At 59.3% G+C, this 18,851-nt stretch overlaps 2 protein-coding genes across 3 annotated transcripts in view; one reads left to right on the top strand and one right to left on the bottom strand.

The window, feature by feature from the left end:
• Nucleotides 1–6,351, top strand: part of CAMK2B (calcium/calmodulin dependent protein kinase II beta) — an 82,010-nt gene extending 75,659 nt beyond the window's left edge. The window contains exons 18-21 of the mRNA XM_047097017.1: nucleotides 3,883–3,958; nucleotides 4,062–4,156; nucleotides 4,355–4,589; nucleotides 4,680–6,351. Of these exons, the coding sequence (XP_046952973.1) occupies nucleotides 3,883–3,958; nucleotides 4,062–4,156; nucleotides 4,355–4,587 (404 nt within the window). The 3' untranslated portion in view covers nucleotides 4,588–4,589; nucleotides 4,680–6,351. The remainder of the gene's footprint in view (nucleotides 1–3,882; nucleotides 3,959–4,061; nucleotides 4,157–4,354; nucleotides 4,590–4,679) is intronic.
• A 2,977-nt stretch (nucleotides 6,352–9,328) lies between these two features.
• YKT6 (YKT6 v-SNARE homolog) lies at nucleotides 9,329–18,517 on the bottom strand. 2 transcript variants are annotated; one of them, XM_047096400.1, is made up of 7 exons: nucleotides 18,275–18,498; nucleotides 16,054–16,136; nucleotides 13,857–13,957; nucleotides 12,803–12,907; nucleotides 12,451–12,516; nucleotides 10,252–10,353; nucleotides 9,329–9,616 (listed from the first exon to the last, which is right to left on the bottom strand). In XM_047096400.1, exons 1-7 carry the CDS (start codon nucleotides 18,376–18,378, stop codon nucleotides 9,581–9,583), a joined length of 597 nt encoding a protein of 198 aa, XP_046952356.1. In that variant the 5' UTR covers nucleotides 18,379–18,498; the 3' UTR covers nucleotides 9,329–9,580. The 2 variants fall into 2 exon arrangements, with proteins under 2 accessions (XP_046952356.1, XP_046952357.1); XM_047096401.1 differs by lacking the exon at nucleotides 12,803–12,907 and having other exon boundaries at nucleotides 18,275–18,517.
• Nucleotides 18,518–18,851: the final 334 nt, after the last annotated feature.

Genomic DNA, 18,851 nt, shown 5'->3' with positions numbered 1-18,851 from the left:
TGGTTGCAGATGGGCGGTCGTGAAGGAAAGAATCAGAAACAGTCGGGGTGGACTAGAGGCTCGCGCCTGTGATCTGTGGCCCGTGTGACGCAGTGTCAGTTGCTGGGGGGGGGGGTTTGCACTGGGCTGCCCCCCCCAGGCAGGAAGGGAGGGGCCGACTGTTCCAGCCCGTCCGCCGACTGCCGTGAGGATCGCTTACAGGGGTGGATGACAGCCCAGGGCCACAGCCCCCCCCAACCTGCCCAGGGACTGACATGCAGGGAGGTGCTGTCGGATGAGAGGCTGCGGGCCAGGGGCCGGGCATGGCTGGGGAGTGTCTGGGTGAGTGCTGGCAGATCCTGTGCCCCCACCCCACCCATCCCACCCCCCCACCTCCCCCACCCCCAGCCCAGGCCTGAGGGCCAGGGTAGGGAGGAGGGGGAGCCAAGCAAAGCAGTGTCGGGGGGCACAGGGGCAGCCTTTGGGCAGCAGTGGCTCTCCTAGGGAGCTCTCTGTACTTGCCAGAGGGGCGAGGGCAGGTGCAGGTCTCTGCGGGCCTGCTTGGCCAGGGGTCTTGTGAGGGAGGGGGCAGGGCTGTGGTAGGTGCGCAGCAGAGCCTGGGGAGGGGTCAGAACTCCCCATTTGTGCACTCCCTGGGCCTGCCCGGCCTTGGATCACAGAAGCTGAGGCTTGGGTTTGTGGAGAGGTGCACACAGGGTAGGGGTGGGGGTGCCTGCCACAGTACCCCAACCCACCTGCTTTCGGAGTCTGCACAGCAGACCGGGTTGGGGGCTCTGAGGACAGGACGTGCTGTGGGTCTGAGCACGGCAGGCTGACCTTGGGGGTCTGTCTTGAACTAAACTACAGAGGTGGGGACTACAGGAAGGGGCCTGGAGCAGAGCCAAAGGGAGGGGTGCCAGGGGCCTGCAGCCACTGGTGTGGCAGGACTGGTGGGGGAGGGGTGAGCGCTAGGGGGATTGAGGGCAGGTGCCCCCAGGCTCCTAGCTCCTAGATGTGCCCTTCCCCCTGTCCTCAGCACGCTGGCTCTTTTGAGTATTGGGTGGGCTGCAGGTGAAGGACGGGAGTCACATGGGCCCAAAGAAGGGACTGTGTGGGCTGAGATCTGGCTCTCAAGGTTCTGATGCGGTGCCCGCATCTCCAACTCTGGGACCACTGTCTGCCTCTCCCAGCACGAGGGCCTAGGCTACAGGGGCCGTCCCGCTGTGGGTCTTGGGTCCCCTCCTTCCCTGGAATGTGCCTGCCAGCTGTGTTCCTATGTAAATGGGGTCGGTACCCACTGGCCCAGGCCCTGTTCTCTATAATCAGGGATTACACCCAATCCAGGCTGATCCTGTGCAGCTGCCTGCCTGGTGTGGCTGGCGCTCCTGGTACCTCTGCAGATGCCAGGGTACGTGGATTAGGGCCAGTCTGGAGTCACTGGGGCCCCCCCAGACCCTCTGCCAGCAGCCTGGCCTCCCTGGCCTGCGAGTTTGCCTGAGGAGAGCCAGAGGGAGTGTGGGGCTCCTGTTCACCTCTGGCACCCCTCCCAAGCCAGACCCTTGCCCACACACCACAGCCCCATCTCCAGAGTCGCCTGCTGACGGTCAGACTGTGCTCTGCTCAGAGGCTTTTCCTCCGGGGAGCCCCTCATGCAGCACGCACCACGGGCCAGGGTTGGGTCTGGGCAGCAGCCCCTCGGCAGTCTCGCCTTCCCTGTCTGCAGAATGGGTTGGCAGCTGTTTCCCATACACCAGGCTCCACAATTTGTGCCGTGCCCCGACTCTCTCCTGTTTACTTAATACTTTCCCTGTTGTGGATTCTCATTTTTTTTATTATAGTTTGTTTAAAAACACCCAATACTCTTTCGTTAAGTGGGAGATCAGGTTGACTTGCTGTAGCATGGAGTGACTGTAAATCAGAGTGCCCTGGGAATGAGACAGAGGAACTGTTGCTCAGCCCCAGCGGCAGGGCTGTTGGCTGCGGGCTCTGTGGGGTGCTCTCTGTGGGGGAGGGAGGCTAGCGGGTGTCGGGTGTCCGGACACGCAGGCGCCGCCATCCTCACACAGGCAGAGGGTGCCCAGCTCTGGGGCCTCAGTGGGAAGCCATCTCCATTAAGGTGACGGGAACCTGGGAGGGTGGATAGCATCCCTGCAGCAGAAACGCCCAAGTAGAGGGAAGCCAGGTGATGCAGAGGGACCCCGAATGTCCGATGTTGCCCTGCCCAGGGAGCCCAAGACTGAGAACAGGGAGTGGCGTGTGTAGGACAGAGCTTTGCTGGTGGACACGGGTGGACATGAGGCCTTAGGGTAATGAGCCTGCAGCCCACCTTCCTGGACCCCAGGCACAGAGTTTGGTGGAAATGGGACCTTAGCAGAAGTCAGCTGGGCCTGGAGTGAAGGTTTGTCAAGGTAGGAAAAACTTGCAAGGCAGCACACGTATGAACCTATACATGCGAACACGCACATATGTGACGTATGTGCACACGTGCCCTCCCTCTCACGACACACAAGCCCACACGTGCACCCAACACCTCAGGTATCATGGAGGTCCTCGTGTCTTCACAGTCCAGAACCTGTGCAGCACTCAAGGCCCACCTAAGCTCGTCCACCCTCCAGGTGGGCATCTGTGGGTGCTGGTGGCAGGGAGAATGGGCAGTCTCACTCCAGGGCTGTGGGCACATGCTTCAGGATACCACGTTCACCCTTCTAGACCCTGCAGTCTGTGCGCTGGGACCTTGGCCCGCAGGTCAGCTCACCCGTGTGCTGTTCCCAGGGGTACTACTCGCTGAAGAGTAGAGACCTGCAGACAGACGCCCCCCTCCAGGGGCAGAGAGCTGGGAGGGAGCCTGTGGGGAGGGGGCCCGGCCTTCAGTGCATTTGCTGCATCCGAGGTTTACCATCAGCACGCTGTTGCTTTAAGAGAGCACCGTGATGTTTGTGCACACGTGCTCACGGCGTGTGTATTCCGGTGTGTATCTGCATGGAGGGTGTTAAGCACCTGCGTCAGGACAGGCGGTCTCTGGGGAAGGGGGTGAAGAACAAAATTTAGGGAAACACAGTCACTCACAAGTATACCTGTAAGGTTTTATTTCCCAGCTGTCTTGAAAGTTGTGCTGGTTTGAATCAGCAGGGTGTGCGGCTATATTATTGTCCACTTCTTCCATATGTTTATAATAGTTTGCATGAAAATAAGTTGTAGTTAAAGAGACGGAGGGGACCCTGGGGGCCAGGCCAGAGGCCAAGCAGGCAGAGCTCTGGCATGGGGGGCGCTGGCTGGATGGGAAATGTGGGGGGGACAGTGGGGGGGGCCCTCACCTTGGCCAGGATGGAACAGGTGGAGGCCAGCGGGCCGTCAGGAAGAGACCCACAGACTCGACTTCCCTACTGGACCCGCATGGCCCTATGCCCTGGCTTTTGCTCATAATCCTCACCCTGCAGCCCCCAGGTCTTCCTGGCCTCGTCCTTTAGTGGACATTCCTAAAGATGTGACGGGTTGGAGCAGGGCTGGTGAGCCACATCCAGGTGGCAGGAGCCGGGTCGCAGGACCCAGTGCCGCAGCTGCAGAGGGCCCAGCGGATGCGGCCCAGGAATGGGGGGTACCACAGGGTGGGTTATGGCAGGCTTGGCTTCCCCTTGGCCTCCAGACACGTGGTCCCTCCGAGGGAGTACGTCTGTCGCCTGGAGATGCTGTATGTGACACAGCATAGCTGGACTTGGAAACGGTGGGGGGGTGGGGGGGGGGAGGGGAGGGCACTGGGGGCCTCGGAGGGCGTGGCCCGATCTGGACGGATTTGGGTCCCTTCCGGGGAGGAGAGGCAGGTGGGCTCTGGAGACGCCCTTCTCTAGGCCCGCAGCGGGGCTGCTTGGGGCGGCCCTCGGTCACTGGGCGGCTGTGTCCCCGCAGCGCGGAAGCAGGAGGTCATCAAGATCACGGAGCAGCTCATCGAAGCGGTCAACAGCGGGGACTTCGAAGCCTACGCGTGAGCCGGGCGTCTGGGCTGGGGGGGGGGGTGGGTTTCCCCGCGGCGAGAGGGAGGGGCGGGGCGTGGCCGGGGCCCCTCCTCACCTGGGTCTGCCCCCCAGGAAAATCTGTGACCCAGGCCTGACCTCGTTCGAGCCTGAAGCCCTGGGCAATCTGGTGGAAGGGATGGATTTCCACAGATTCTACTTCGAGAACCGTGAGCGAGGGGGTCGAGCGGTGGGCGGGGCAGATACAGGAGACGGGCGGAGATGGGCGGTGGGCGGGGCGCGGGCGGAAACAAGGCCTTGGGCGGGGCGTTGTGGTAGGGATGCGGGTGGGGCAGATACGGGAGGTGGGCGGGGCGCACAGGGCGCCGAGCCCAGCGGCACCCCCCCGTCCCCGCCCCCTGCCATAGTGCTCGCCAAGAACAGCAAGCCCATCCACACGACCATACTGAACCCGCACGTGCACGTCATCGGGGAGGACGCTGCATGCATCGCCTACATCCGCCTCACGCAGTACATCGACGGGCAGGGCCGGCCCCGCACCAGCCAGTCCGAGGAGACACGCGTGTGGCATCGCCGTGACGGCAAGTGGCAGAACGTGCACTTCCACTGCTCGGGCGCGCCCGTGGCCCCGCTGCAGTGAAGGTGGGTGTCCCTGGCGTTGGCCTTGCGGGCGAGGGGGGGGGCATGCCCCCCCGGGGGCAGGGCTGACCACCCACTCTCGCCCCCTTTCAGAGCCGCGGCCGGCGTCGCGGGACAGACTCGGTGTTTGGAGCCCGGCCGCCAAGGTGGCCTGCCTGTCGCATGTTTGTGTCTGCCTCGTTCCTCCCCTGGTGCCTGTGTCTGCAGAAAACCAAGACCGGATGTGATTTCTTTTTAACAACAAGACGACAACAACCACAGAAACAATTGATGTTGGATGAAACGGGAAAAAAAAAAAAAGGAAAAAGCTGTAAAAATCACTGGCATTTGTGGGGCTTCGGACCGACGGGCACCCCCCCACCCACGCTCCATGTGTCTGTCCGCTCCTGGCCCCTGGGGACCATGGGGCAGTGAACGTGTCCACAGGGGCCAGGCCGAGGAACGGTGTGTGTTAGGTGACGCCCCTCCCCAGGTGTCTGCATTCCCTGCCGTGCATGGCTGCTGTCAGGAGTGTCGGCCACCTGGGGCCCAGGGAACCTGAGCACGGCTGTCCCCCTCCTTTCCTCTCATGCCCCCAGCATGGATGAGCAGTGCAGAGGCCGGGCCGGCCCCCGGGCGCCCGACAAGCCATCCAAGAAGCCCCCTCAGGCCCAAGGCTCCAGTTCTGGTTCCTCCAGGGCCAAGGAGGTTTGGTGGGGGGGAAGCACCCCTTAATGTCAGACCTCACGCCTGGCAGACTTGTGGAGAGGACACTGTTGGCTGCAGCCCTGTTGGGAGGGGAGCCCCTGGGCTGGCCTCCCTCCCATTCAGGGTCACCTCTTCCTCTGCCGACCTTCCCCCTGCTGGCACGTCCACGAGGGGCTCTGGACTTGGTCAAGAGGCAGGAAGGGGAGAGGGGTCAGAAGGCAGGTGCATGGCTCTCTGGGCTCCCAGGCCGAGACTGGTCCAGGCAGATGTTTCCAGGCAGTGCTTTTGGAGTCTGGGTCTGGAGCCGAGGGAGGGAGAGAGGGAGGGAGGGCCGCCCTGGGCCCAAGGGGCAGGGCACGGTGAACCCCCGGCCAGGCCTCTTGAGGGAGGATGCTGTGTGTGTGATGGGGACCCAGGGATGAGGAGAGCACGGGCTGGGCCTATCTTGAGGTGCCCCTCGTGCTGGTGGGCACTGAGGTGCAGCTCGGGCTCGGGCTGCGTGGTAAGGTGGCAGTACCGGGGTCCCGGGGCAGCTGGCCGGGTCAGGGGCTGTGATGGAAGAGACGCAGGACCTGGCGCCCCAACACCTACCCCCTTAATTCACATTTTCAACAAGGGTTTTCTTTATCTTCCCCCACAAATCAAGCCAAGGGAGGGGCACAGAGTGGGGAGCGACACTCAGAATGGACACTCACCTGCCCGTCCACGGCTGTGCTCAGGACAGCTGTCCCCACCCATGGACACAGGGTAAACATCCACCGGGCTCCCTGGGCCTCAGGCAGCGGCAGTGCTCGCCGTGGACAGCGTGGGGCCCGGCCATCCTCCCCTCTGGGGGCCTCCTCCCTTCTCCCTTCACCTGTCATCTCCACGGAGCTGCCTGTCTGGGATAATTTGGGGATTTTTTTCTGGGGGATAGTTCTTTTGCATGACCCCTTTCGAGCAAGCCACACCTGCTCCTCTAGCTAGGTGTCCGAGGTGTGGTGGCGTCGGCCGGCCCGCTCTGTGGAGGGCCGGCTGCCCGCAGTGCCGGCCGGCCCTTCCTCTTCTCTCTTTTGCTGAGTTTCATTGTCTTTTCTTTCTGAGCCTTGTAAGTGTAAAAAAATCATTATTTTGTTCTGTCTCGGGAAACTGCAAATAAAAGAAAAACAGGACCAATGGCTTCACTTGCAGCTGGGGGCTTTATCCCAGGGCCCTCCTTCCCTTTCCCTGTGCCCTCCCCCGACTCCCGCTCCTCTTGGCGGGCTCTACCCCATCATCTGTGACCGCGGCCTGTCACTCAGGAGGGACACGTCACCAGCTGCCCACCATTCCCCTGTGGTGTGAGGATGCAAAGCCACGTGGGGCCTCCCCCAGGAACGCCCGCCCTCGGCCCGTGCTGGCTGAGTAAGCATTGAGCACAAGGCAGCAGGACCACATGGCCCCAGGGCTGTCTGAATTCGTGACCACATGGCCACATGGCCTGAGGACACCTGAGCAGCGCGTGGCCACATGCGCTTGGGCTCAGGCAGGCTGGGGCTGCTGTGGTCTGTGCTCCACTGGTTCTGCTGCAGGCCTCCTGGCCCTCTGCCCTCCCAGACAGACCCCGCGCAGCCTGCTGGAGCCCACGTGCACCCTCAAACGAACGTGGGCAGTCCCCCCTCCACACCATGTCTCCAGGCCCTGCCAATGCCTGTCTGTACTGTATGCCTCATGCTTTTCTGGGACAGAAATGTGGGCCTCACAATTCTGGAAACCAAACATTCCCCACTCGTGTGTCTTCTGGTAAGAAGGACGCCCCAGGGGGTCCCCTCTGGCTACCCCAGACCTGCCCACTAGGACAGGAGGCCCTTGACTTCAGCTGCTGGTGCCCGGCAGGTGTTCTCAGGAGGAAGGTTTGTGCCAGAGAACACACAGAGGCTCCAAGAGTGGGGCTCAGAGAATCTAGGACACGGCCCCGGAGCGAGCGGCAGTCAGTCCCCGACTCGGTATCTAGGGCTCCACTCACCTATCAGCTGTAATCCGAGGAGGCTTTCCAGGCCAGGCCTCCCTGGGGGCACTCACACGGCCCCGCCCAGCCCTGAGGACCCTGAGCCCTGGGGTGCGGAGCAGGACCAGCAGGCTGGGCGCCCTGTATGGGGTGGGCAGGGAACTACAAAGCGAGGTCAGTGAGACAGTCTTAGGTTCATCACTTTTAAATGGTACCTGCTTTGGTCAAGGCTCCTTGGGCCTCAGGGAGACCCTGTGACCCAGCAGGTCCTGCAAGCAGAAGCTGATGCCCTCAGTCCAGCCCCAAAACCCAAGGCCACTTCTCATTTCCACAATCACAAGTGAGATTGAAGGCAAGGCTCAGGGCCACCAATGAAACAAGGCTGCACAATCCTCAGACCCTCTAACCACCAGCCACTGAGGTCATTCCCTAACCTGGGACCAGACTTGAGGCTCCTGGGCCCACAAGTGCCCAGGGAGGAACCAGACGCCCCCCACGCCTGCAGAGCCCGCCTCCAGCTCCTGAGGACTTTCCACGTGTGTGGCCCTGGCTGTGGCTGCAGGGCAACCCCCCAGGCCAGTCCCCCTAATCCAGGAGTCCCGGCAGGGCTAGCCTCTGCTCCAGGCCCCCCTCCCCTGTCTCCTACTAGACAGGTCTAGGTGAAGGGAGTTACAGCTTAGGCCTGGGGGTTAAGGACAGGAACTGCCCCAGGACCCTGCACCTGGCTTCCCGAGGAAAGGGGCCCCTGAGGCTTGAACAAAGCAGAGGACTATCGTGGAATTTCAGAAGACAAGTTTATCCAGATAAGAACCTTTCAAACAGAACAGTTAGGCAGCAGTTACTATAAAATACACTCTTTGCCAAGTGCTCTTCGCCTGCACAGGTGTGAGCCGGCCCCACCCACCCCCACCCCCTCCTCCTCAGCCACCTCCAAAGCTGGAGGTGTCAGACACCACGCTGTCCTTAAGGGGAAGTCAGAGCACCCTGGGCACCAGTCAGCGGGTGGGTTGGCACCTCGCTCAGGGTTGCACAGGGCAGGCTATGTTAGAGGCTGACGCAGTGCCCAGAGCCAAAAGGGCAGCTGGCAGGTACACCCATTAGGGCAGGGTCGTCAAGAAGCCACGAAGTCCCACCTTCTAGCCCAAGCAAGGGAACTCAGGGGCTGGCACTTGCTGCCAGGGCAGTGGGTGGGACCTCCTGGGTAGGGCAAGAACCAGCTCAGGGAAGGACCCCCTGGGACGGGATCTTGTTTGACACCACCCCAGGAAGGGCTTTGTGGGGAGTGGGTCCCAAGGGTGCATCGTGAGCTGGCATCCTCTGGAAGTACTTAGGACAGGGGGAGGCAGCAGGGCCTGAGTGGGCTGGCAGGTCTCACAGCGGGGGCTTGTGCCTCTGGATGGGGGGGGCTCTCAGGCAGTGCTCCTGCGGGGGTCAGGCTGGGGAGGTGCTGGCTCAGACCACACCCATGGGGCATTGGGAGGCTCCGGATGGCCGGTACCTGGTGTTGGTGCCCAGGAACAGCAGCCACAGGAAAGGCCACTTGCTAAGGCACACAGGCCCCAGGTGGTTGCTGGGACAGTCTTGTTGCCAGCGAGGCAAAGGGACACGGGTTAAGAGACCACACATACTGCTGTGACCTGGTGGTCAGAGCCCATCTGAAGTTCAGGGCAGATGACCCCCCATGCCCTGCGCCCCCACAGGCATTTCCGTGCATTGTGATGGATAGGCAGTGCCCTCAGCAAAAGGTCAATTCAGCAGAAGTGCAAAGGTACCCCAGAATCCGTGAAGCCTGGTGACCGTCACCTCCCACCGTGGACCTTGGCCCAAAGCACTGGCCTACACCCTGCTTGCCCGACCCCTCACACCCACCCACAGTGGGTTTCCCAAGATCCGAGCCCCAGGTCTGTGCCCCCAGCCCTGCAGTCAGGCCTCCCCTCGGCTTACTACAGAGTTAAAACAATCCGGCCACAGATACAACCCAAAGGCAGACTAAGGCCCGACAAGGTTGGCTCCGACCTGCTGGGGGCCTCGCCCAGGTCAGGGGCCCATGGGTCTTCCCAGGGGTGAGAGACGAGCCCGTCAGCATCCGTGTGAGTCACTCAAGAGTTTATGGTTTCATCTGGCCCAGTAATACATCCCTGGGGGCCTCAAACCATCTTTCCAAAAATCACCAGGCATGTAAATTTGAATGTTCCCCACCCCCAGGCCGTTCTGCGACCCCTCGGTCCCTGCCAAGGGCTCCAGGGGTGCAGAGTCTTCCCGTGGTGGCTCTGCTTCTCCAGGGACTGTGGTTCTGATGCGAATGACTGGCGTTTGGCCCAGGGGCCTCTGCGCGCTGCTGTCACATTACTGCACAGCATGAGTTCTGCTTCCGGGCCTTAAAAGAAACAAACAGGAGCTGGAGAGGATGGAGGCCGCCAGCAGCCCCACCAGGGCACACGCGGCGGGGGGGCCCCGTGGGGCTCCAGGAATCTGACTGCTGAGCCAGCTGGAGGACCTGGGGGCACCTCAGAGAGGCGGGCCTCCGTTGGTGAGGGGGAGGGAGAGCAAGGCCGTGTGAGGCAGCCTGAGTGTCTGACTTTGGCCCAGTCTGCGTCCCCAGGTGCTATCGGACAACACGTGTGGAGATGGTACCGAGAATGTCTTCAGAGGACCGGATAGATCCCCTCTCTTGCCCCCAGACTCCACAGGCCAGGCCCCTCCCAAGCTCATAGGAAAGCCCATGTGTAAACTCAGCCCCACCGCCGTCCAGACAGCAAAGCACCTCTGTTGCAGGGAGACAATGGAGGCAAAAGAGCCTCTTTGGGAAGACTGAGCACCGATATGCTCCGCGAGTGGCGGGACCAGGAGCTGAGCAGACCCACCCTCCTGCGGAGCCTGATGAGCCTGCCTGCCGCTGCTGCCAGGCCTCGGCCACCTCCTGTGCTCTCCCCACGTGTCACTGAACGTCCCGAAGGCTCATGCGGTATAGAGCCCGAGGGAGGGGTGCCCAGAGCCAGGGCCGGTGCTCACCGTTTTATAGAAGGCTTTAGACTGTGTCCCCAGCACTTCAGACTTGGACACCAGGTCATCTAGTTTCTCCCCCCGCTCCAGCAGAGACTCCATGGTGTTGTGCTGCAGGGTCAGAGAAGAGAACACTCTGATGTTCATAGAGCAGGTGGACGTGAGTCCCTCCTGAAGCTCAACCACGGGGAGTGCGTCTCCCTTGGGCTCCTCCCTACCATGCGTCAGCCGTGTCCCAGACTTGCGGATGGAACAGGACCTAGTGACTGTCCCACAAGGTGCCTACAGCACAGGCTGAGACAAGCATGCTCCAGAAGTCACTTACACCCGCCCTCACACACATGTATTCCCACCAGACAGACTGTGCCTCACCTTCCTGAAGGGACCTGTGTTTACGTGTGAGCACTCAGGGAGCGGCCGCACCCACAGACCTGACCTCGGGGTGAAGGAACAAGGCCCTCACAAGAGCCCCCTGCCCTGGGGCCACCAGGAAGTGGCCGGCTCGCTTCCAGCCCGGATGGCCATTGCTGGAGCGACCACAGGGCCCCCGGAGACCTCTTCAACAGGAGCGGCAGGAACCCAGGCACACGAGCATGAAACACACAGACCCAAGAATAAGCAACGATGTGCTTCATCTCTACGTGCAGCTGAACAGCTTAGGTTCTCACCACGGAAGTTAACCAGATGAAGACACGGAAGGGAAGAATGGCAGGACCAGAGACCTGATTTTTGTAGCCAGGATAGGGCCGGGGCTCGGTTAGAAGCCGTGGGGGAGCAGGCGGTACAGGATGCACACACCTCAAGACTGCCATGTCTTGCTTTCCTTCCCGAGCCTCAGAACCACATTACTTGAAGCGTGGTCCCGAACACTTGGGTCCTGCCCAGACCCGAGTCCAGCCCCAGGGGACAGCTGTGTGCACGAAAGCTGAGCTGGTGTTGGCAGGAGTTTTATGTCTGGGCAGGGTTTTCCCCGGGTACCTTTTCTGGGCTTTGCATCCACTCAGTCAGGGATCATGAGCCGCTGGGCATTGGTGGCCTAAGCATGGCGCTGCACTGGGGTCAGGGGTATAGAGATAAGGACGAGGGAAAAGCCCCCAGTCATGACAGCTCACATGCTAGTCAAGGAGACACACGAACAAGTAGTGACCACGCGGTGGCATCCTGGAGGCCTGTGCACAGGGGCACCTGCAGGGGTGCCAGGCAGGAAAGGAAGGCCATGAGATGGTGGGGCCGTGCCAGGGAGCCTACAGGTGGCCCCACAGCTGTCCTGAGACCCACTGAGGAGCTATGAGCAGGGGGTGACATAGCGATGGTCACCGTCTGCTGGACAGACTGGTGGCAGGCAGGAAGCGAGGGACCAGGTGTGAGGCAGAGGCCACAAGACCAAACTTGAAGTGAAAACAGATGCCTCAAGAGCCGAAGACAGATCAAAGCTTAAAAAAACAAACAGACAAACAAAAAAAGTGCCGGGAGAAGCTGAAGCTAAGGTTATAAACCAGGAGGTCTCAGGCAGGATGCAAATTCCTGGTCTCCTGGCTGGGGCCTGACGACCCTACATCTGTCTTTAGTCAGCACCAGCAGCTGTCCCCACAGCCCACACCCCGTAAGGGAGGCACCCGCTGGGCTTGGAGACAAAGTACTGAAGGCACCAGCACAGGGAAGGAGAGCCACAGAACTCAGGCCATCACAACCAGTAACTGCCAGAGGGGAGCGCTGGGGGGGGGGGGTGGGGGACCACACTGGTGCTCCACATGGACCCCTCACAACAGGCAGGAGGACTAGGCCTGGCCTTGCCTAAGCCAGTCTGGCTTCGAGGCCTTGGACGCACGGGGAGAGGTGGGCAAACACCCCCTTCAGAAAAGAGCTTGGGGAGGCACCTGGGAGGCTCAGTTGGTGAAGCGTCAGACTTCAGCTCAGGTCATGATCTCGCGGTTCGTGGGTTTGAGCCTCATATCAGGCTCCGTGCTAACAGCTCGGAGCCTGGATCCTGCTTCGGATGCTGTGTCTCCCTCTCTTTCTGCCCCTCCCCCACTTGTGCTCTACCTGTCTCTCTCTCTCCCCCTCTCAAAAATAAATATTAGGAGAAAAAAAAAAAAAAGAAAGGAAAGCGCTTGGACTAGGACTCCCAACAAGCCTTGATGGTGTGCACAGTGGCCACCAGGCTTTCTGCCCCCAGCTTTGGGACATGCTGGCCCCCGCTCTGCTTACCAGAATGATTTTGGTCTCATCCAGCTCAGCCTGCACCTTACTCATGGGGTCAGCTTCTCGGGGGTTCTAGGGGAAGAGCCAAGAATAACATCAGGACCATTTGGAAACAAAGCTCAACCCAACTGAGCTAGAAACACTTTCCCAAGTTAAAACCCCTCAGGCTGCTTAAACACAGGACACAGATATGGAAGCCTGCTGCGGGGCTCAGGTTCCAGGTCTTAACGTGGGCCCCTGGATGTTTCAGAGGGATGTCGACACCAAGGCTGCCTGGAGTCACCTACAGCCACGGCCATCAGGGCTGCCGGCCTTCCTGTGCCACACGGCCTCTCCTCGGGGCGATTAGACACCCTACCTGGTATCGACTGAGGTGGCCATCTAGGGCCGTGTAGTGAATTGTAGCAGGGGATCCGACTGGCCACTCTATCCTGTCCACCTGCTTGGAGAATTCGTCTAGTACCTGCAAGACAGAAGAGTGCATCAGCACCGCCACAGCTACAGGGCTTCAATGGACAGCCTCACCCAAGAGAGGCTGGCAGGCCTGGGAGGAGGGAAGAGGAGGACAGCTAGTGGCCAGGGGCACATTGAAGCTCGAATTATAAGTATTCTGGTAATTAAATACAAACTGTACCCAGCCTGAGATGAACTTCATCTGGAGAATAAAAGCATCTGAATTTTAAACTAAAGATTTCTGCTTTGACGCAGCCATAAAATTCTAGAAGAAAAGGTACTGGCCCTCTCATTTTCCAAAACAGTTCTTCAAAAGGGAACTGGATCCTTCCGATTTAAGTGACCACCAGATTTCACAGGCTTGTAAGTGCACTGTACTGTGGGAGGCTAGGGGCCAGAGCCCGTAAACAGGGGTTTACGGTAAGTGTTGCTTAAAGGACTGATGAACACACAGATGCTGGACCCATGTGGGGAAGGAGCGCCCATCACTGCAGCATGGGCAGAAGCACGGAGGTGGGAGGGCCCACTGTGTGCAGGGACAGCCTGACGGAGGGGAGGCAGCCACAGAGCAGGGCACAGAGTCCAGTGTGGTTCAGAGGAGCCACGATCACCATTGCTGAGGGCAGAGGCAGGAAGAGAGTGGCCAGAGGACTGGGAGGGGCAAGAACACAGCCAGAGCTGGCCCTAGAGCCCATCCCAGGAGTAGGCTGTGATGCTGAGGCAGACAGGGTGAGTCAAGGTGGCACTTGGGGACATAAGCCCAGACACAGGAGGGATGACAGGCAGAAATCAGTGCCAGGGAAAGAACTGGGAAGGGATGCCAGACTGTCTCTTGGTTTAGGGTCAAGAAAAAACGGCTGAAAATGGGTGGATTTGGGACACACTACTTCATCCCCTGTAACTGGGGCACTGACCCCACTTGTCGATCCGAGCCCAGTCCAGCCACACTGCAAACTCACCTTCTCCAGCAAGGTAAAGGCCACCCGGGACGGATATTCACTGTCAGCAATGACCACCCCTGCAAGGCTGTCGTTTCGCACGTAGACGTGGCACAGATATTCTGAGGAGAAGTCAGACACGCATGTGGTGACTTGAGGCCCTTAGACGTTTTCAGCCCTGATCATCAAAGCATCACAATGCTGAGCCCTTGCCTTCTGGATCAATGAAGCTTGCACGAACAGTGCATAACGGAGCTCTGCCACCAGTGTGACCCAATGTCTGCTTTAGGACGAGCCAAGGCCCAGGGGCCCAGTGTGCAAAGCCAGGGGAGCAGAAAACATCCCAGGCAACACGGTCCCAGGTGTGTTTCTAAGTTCCATCCTGAGCTCTAGATCAGGCCTGCCTGCAACTCAGGGAACTGCATGTCTCAGGCTCCATTCTGTTTCCAAGCTGAAGAGACACCGGAAGAGACAAATAGCCTCCAATTTCTTAAAAAAAATCCCAATGCGCTTGCCTGGGGTGCTCAGTCAATTGAGTGTCAGACTTCGGCTCAGGTCATGATCTCACAGCTTGTGGGTTTGAGCCCCACGTCCGGCTGTGTGCTGACAGCTTAGAGCCTGGAGACTGCTTCAGATTCTGTGTCTCCCTCTGCCTATCCCCTGCTCTCCCTCTTGCTCTTAAAATAAATAAACTTAAAAAAAAAAAAAAAAAAAGAGAGGCACCTGGGTGGCTCAGTCAGTTAAGCATATGACTTCAGTTCAGGTCATAATCTCGCGGTTTGTGGGTTCAATCCCCCTGTTGGGCTCTGTGCTGACAGCTCAGAGCCTGGAGCCTGCTTCGGACCCTGTGTCTCCCTCTCTCTCTGCCCCTCCCACACTCGTGCATGCGCTCTCTTGCTCTCTCTCAAAAATAAATATAAAAAAAATTTAAACATTCCTATAAAAGTGTCCCCGAATCAGGAAATCACCTCTCGGGGCCTCAGGTTCCTCGTTACGGGAATCCTGGCCTGTTGTGTTCTGTGCTGGACTGGAGGGCGTAAGGGAGGGAGAGGAGAGGGAAGGACAGTGGAGAGAAGGTCCATCTACAAAAACATGAGTCCCAGCTGCCTATGGATTCCTGTGCCAAAGCCATCAAGTTATCCAAAGGTACAGTCTGTACGAGAGCTTCTGCAAAACATTCATTAACTAGGATATGAATTTTTGTCATTTTACAAAGGATTCAAAGACGATGCAGCTAACCACACCCCGCAGTAAAAGGGATGTGAGGGCAACAGCTGACAAATAAGAAGCTTCTTGTCCTTAAGACGCTCAAGCACCAGACCCTGGCACAAACAAACAAAAACAACGAAAGGGGAGAAGGAGAGATCGTGAGCTCCGCAATCAAGAAAGGGCAGAGATAAAGGAGAGCGGGGTGGGGGACAGGACCATCACCGACACTCTCCAGGCTTTGTCTGCACTCCCATATAAGAAAGGTTCAAACGCGAACCGAAATGCATGCATCCGCAGAACTGGAGACGCTGGACCAGTGCAGATGGAACATCTCTAAGAAACCTGGGAAGGCAGACATGGCCTGAGGAAACCAGACTATTTCCATGTTCACGATCCAATTTCACTCCTGCGTCGTGAAGGGTACCAGGATCTCATGCAGAACAGACGCACCACCAGGACGGTGACCGGGCCTCCAGGTCACAAGACCAGGGCAGCACCGTGCGAACGGGCGTCTCCGCCCAGTGAGGTTCACGTGATGTGTCTATACGACATGTCTGTCTTTCCTTATCGGTCTGTACAACATATGCCTCTACGATAAAAGCCTGAAGACTCTCATGGGAAACCTGAATTGTGAACAAGTAAAAATACTGGCCGAGAGAAAAACAGGATGAGTTTTCGGATTCCTGTTCCAAAACCTAAGGAGCACAGGACACGGTATTACCTCAACAGGGCTGGTTGCAAATCCTTTTTTGAGATGTGTCCAGCTCTGGAGGGAAAGAGAAGGATTCAGGAAGGCCGCGTACAGCTCCAAGAGTCAGACCCTCACCTGAAGCAGGTGTGAGCTACAGGGGCACACTGACTTGGGCGGCTCAGATGGCAGCAGTGGGCTCAGCATCGTGTGCAAGCAGAAGGAAGAGGAGGGAAGAGGGGCAGGCCGGCAGTGTGCAGAGAGCCACGGGCTGCCTGAGGCGTGATGGGGTGCACACCAGGGAGGGGGCGGTCCTCTTACCTTGTTCTTTGACTGAAGCTCTGCTGCCCTTGGCCGAGCGCTCCACGATCAGCTGACTTGTGAAGGTCATGAACTCCTGAACACTAAGAAACATAACACAGATTACCTACTCCTGTCACCTTGTCACCGGCACAACGGAAGGTGACCTCCGAGCTTGGACACTAAGAAGCTAGTGTTTCTTGACTTCACTCGTTGCCTTCCGGGCCTCGGCTACAAGCGATAAACGTGGTTTTGTTACTAATTGCCCCGACCGTTCACACCACACCTGCTGCTCCTAGCGCGCCAGACAACCCACTTCCAGACCTCTGGGGCACCTACTGCAGGCTTCCAGGATGCTGACGCTGTGGTCAGCAGAGGCCCTCGGACACAGGGAGAAGCAGGAGGCAGCAGACACGCAACCAGGTGGGCTGCCGCACACGCCAGACACTGAGGCAGGATGCACACACGCCGTGGATGCAGCCGAGGGCACAGAACCCGGCCTAGGGTGCGCTGGCTCATCCAAGGTACGTCATCCAGGCTACTCAGAGACAACGGCTTGGCCGAGACCAGGAAATGATTTGTACCAGGGCCGTCGGACAGAGAGATGTGGCCGGAATGGAAGAATCACAGGTGACAACAGTGCAGCCAGAGGGACAGGGGCCAACAGGAAGCCTGTGACTGGGACTGCCATGCAGGGGGCCATGTGGCGTGAGGATCTCCGACCCTGCGGTGGACGTCCTCGGCTGGGACCCCAGCTCCACCATGTGCGAGATGTGTGACCTCCAAGCAAGTTACCTGCGGCACTGTGCCTCAACTAGGAAATCCAGATTCGCTATGATGGTCACACGAGTGCACAGCACCATGCCTGGCGCACAGCAGCACTTGCTCCATCACCCTGAGAGAGTGATAGGATGGAAACAATCCCACAGAAAAGACGTCTCCAAACAAGGAAGTCCTTGCAATAAAACCAACCAGAGACAGAGCTCATAGCAGGACTGTCACCAGACAGAGGAGAAGTTACACTCTCGCAAAAGTCTGCACACAGAGGCAGAAAAACAGGGGAACCATCTGAAGGTTTCACAACCTGGGGTCTGGTCATCGTGAGGCAGGAAGGATGGGAAAAAGCTAGATCATCCACTGCCTTAAGAGGATGTGCCTAGAGTGCCACAGCTGTGCTCGCCACCAGAAACCGGTCCGGGAGCCCTCACCAGTGAGGTCACAGTCCCACACTGAAATCTCTGAGGACCCTCCGTAGACAAGGGCCGGGAGAAAGAAAAGGAACCACTTGGCGAAGCCGGCACCGAACATCACAGACAAGCAGAGAATGGAGACCACGGTAAAGGAAACGGAGTATCAAGAAGGTGCTTCACTAAGGACCCAAAACAAGCCGAACATTTTACAAAACAACAACAGAAACGGTTTTAGATTCTGCCAGCAAAGCCCTCTCATCAGGAACAGGAACTGTTGAATTCTGAGTCCAGACAACAGCGTCCACTAGCCCCGGGGACCGTGTGGCCACAGACACGGACCCTGGAGGGTCTTTCCCCTTCTGTGCCTGAGTCACCCAGCCCGCCCACGATGGGCCGCAAGTGTCTGCTGTGTCTTCAGCACAGTTTCCTGCTACTAAAGCGTCCAGAAACAGGAGAAGCCTATAGGCCTACACATCCCACGCTTCCTTCCAAATCCTCAGCACAGACCCTTTGGCCCCAACAGGGCTCCACTGGAAGTAGCACACAGTGAGTCCTGGCTGGTTTCTCGTGGCCTCAGTGACTCCGTTGGCAAAACGGAGTACGCAGATTATACCAATAACCTTCCCACGGAATCGCTGGGAAAGCCCATCAGATAGCCTAAGCGGCTCCCAAGGTGTGGCGCCCAAGCTGCCTAGGTTGGAATACAGACCTCTGGGCCCCAACCCTCTAGTTCGGGACGTCTGGGTGTGAACCTGGGAATCTGCACTTTTTCCAAGGCCCCTGATAATTTTATAACAACAAGAATACGTAAAACAGCGAGTACGGGAATAATGTTCAAGAATAGCATAAGTCTTTTATCCAGCGAAACGAAGATGATTCCTCGAAGGCACAGTCCCCAGACCGAGGAAGAGGCCATCGTCGCGCTCCTCCCAAGGAGGCCGGGGCCAGCCGCCCACCCCCGCCCTCCGGGCCTCCCCCCCCCCGTCCTCCCCCACCCCTCTCCCCGCCCCCCCCCACCCCGCCCCCTTGGCCTCCCCGCCCGGGCCGCTCACCTGGACCTCTGGAAGAAGCTGAAGGAGGACACGTCGTACGCGGCTTTGAGCAGCACCGCCTTGGGCTCGCCTTTGTACAGGACGCTGAGGCTGTACAGCTTCATGGCGCCGCGCCCTCGGACCGCCCGCCCGGCCGCGGGACCGGCTCGCACCGAGCAGCGCGGCCGCCGCCCCCGACGACCGCCGCCGGCTGCTGACGGGTCCGACGCCGGCTTCCCCGCCTGGCGCAGGGTTCGCTTCCGGTTCCGGTCGGGTGCCGCCGCCCCAGTCCCGGCGGAGGGATTTCGTGCCCCGGATGCAGATAAGCACGGACGGAAACACGAAGGCTGAGGGATGAGGGTGCAGGCAGGCGGTGCGGGCCAGGCGCAAGCGCAGAACTTCTGCCCCGCCCCCTCCGGCGTGTGTAGGGCCACCCTCTCCCTGTGGGGGTTTCCTGCCCTCTCCCTGTGGGCGTGCCCCGTCCCCTCCCTGTGGGCGTGCCCCGTCCCCTCCCGGGCCGCCCTGTCCCTCGTGGGCCTCCCCTTCTCTCATGAAGTGTCGTGCCCCCTCCAGCTTGGCCTTTCAGTCCTGGGTGTCC

Source organism: Lynx rufus, unplaced genomic scaffold (genome assembly GCF_022079265.1).
Source record: "Lynx rufus isolate CCGP_SWC_20201006 ecotype Redwood Valley unplaced genomic scaffold, mLynRuf1.p SCAF_4, whole genome shotgun sequence".
Lineage (NCBI taxonomy): Eukaryota > Metazoa > Chordata > Mammalia > Carnivora > Felidae > Lynx > Lynx rufus.
The sequence above is the reverse complement of the archived record's forward strand: the minus strand, read 5'-3'. Positions and strand labels throughout refer to the sequence as shown.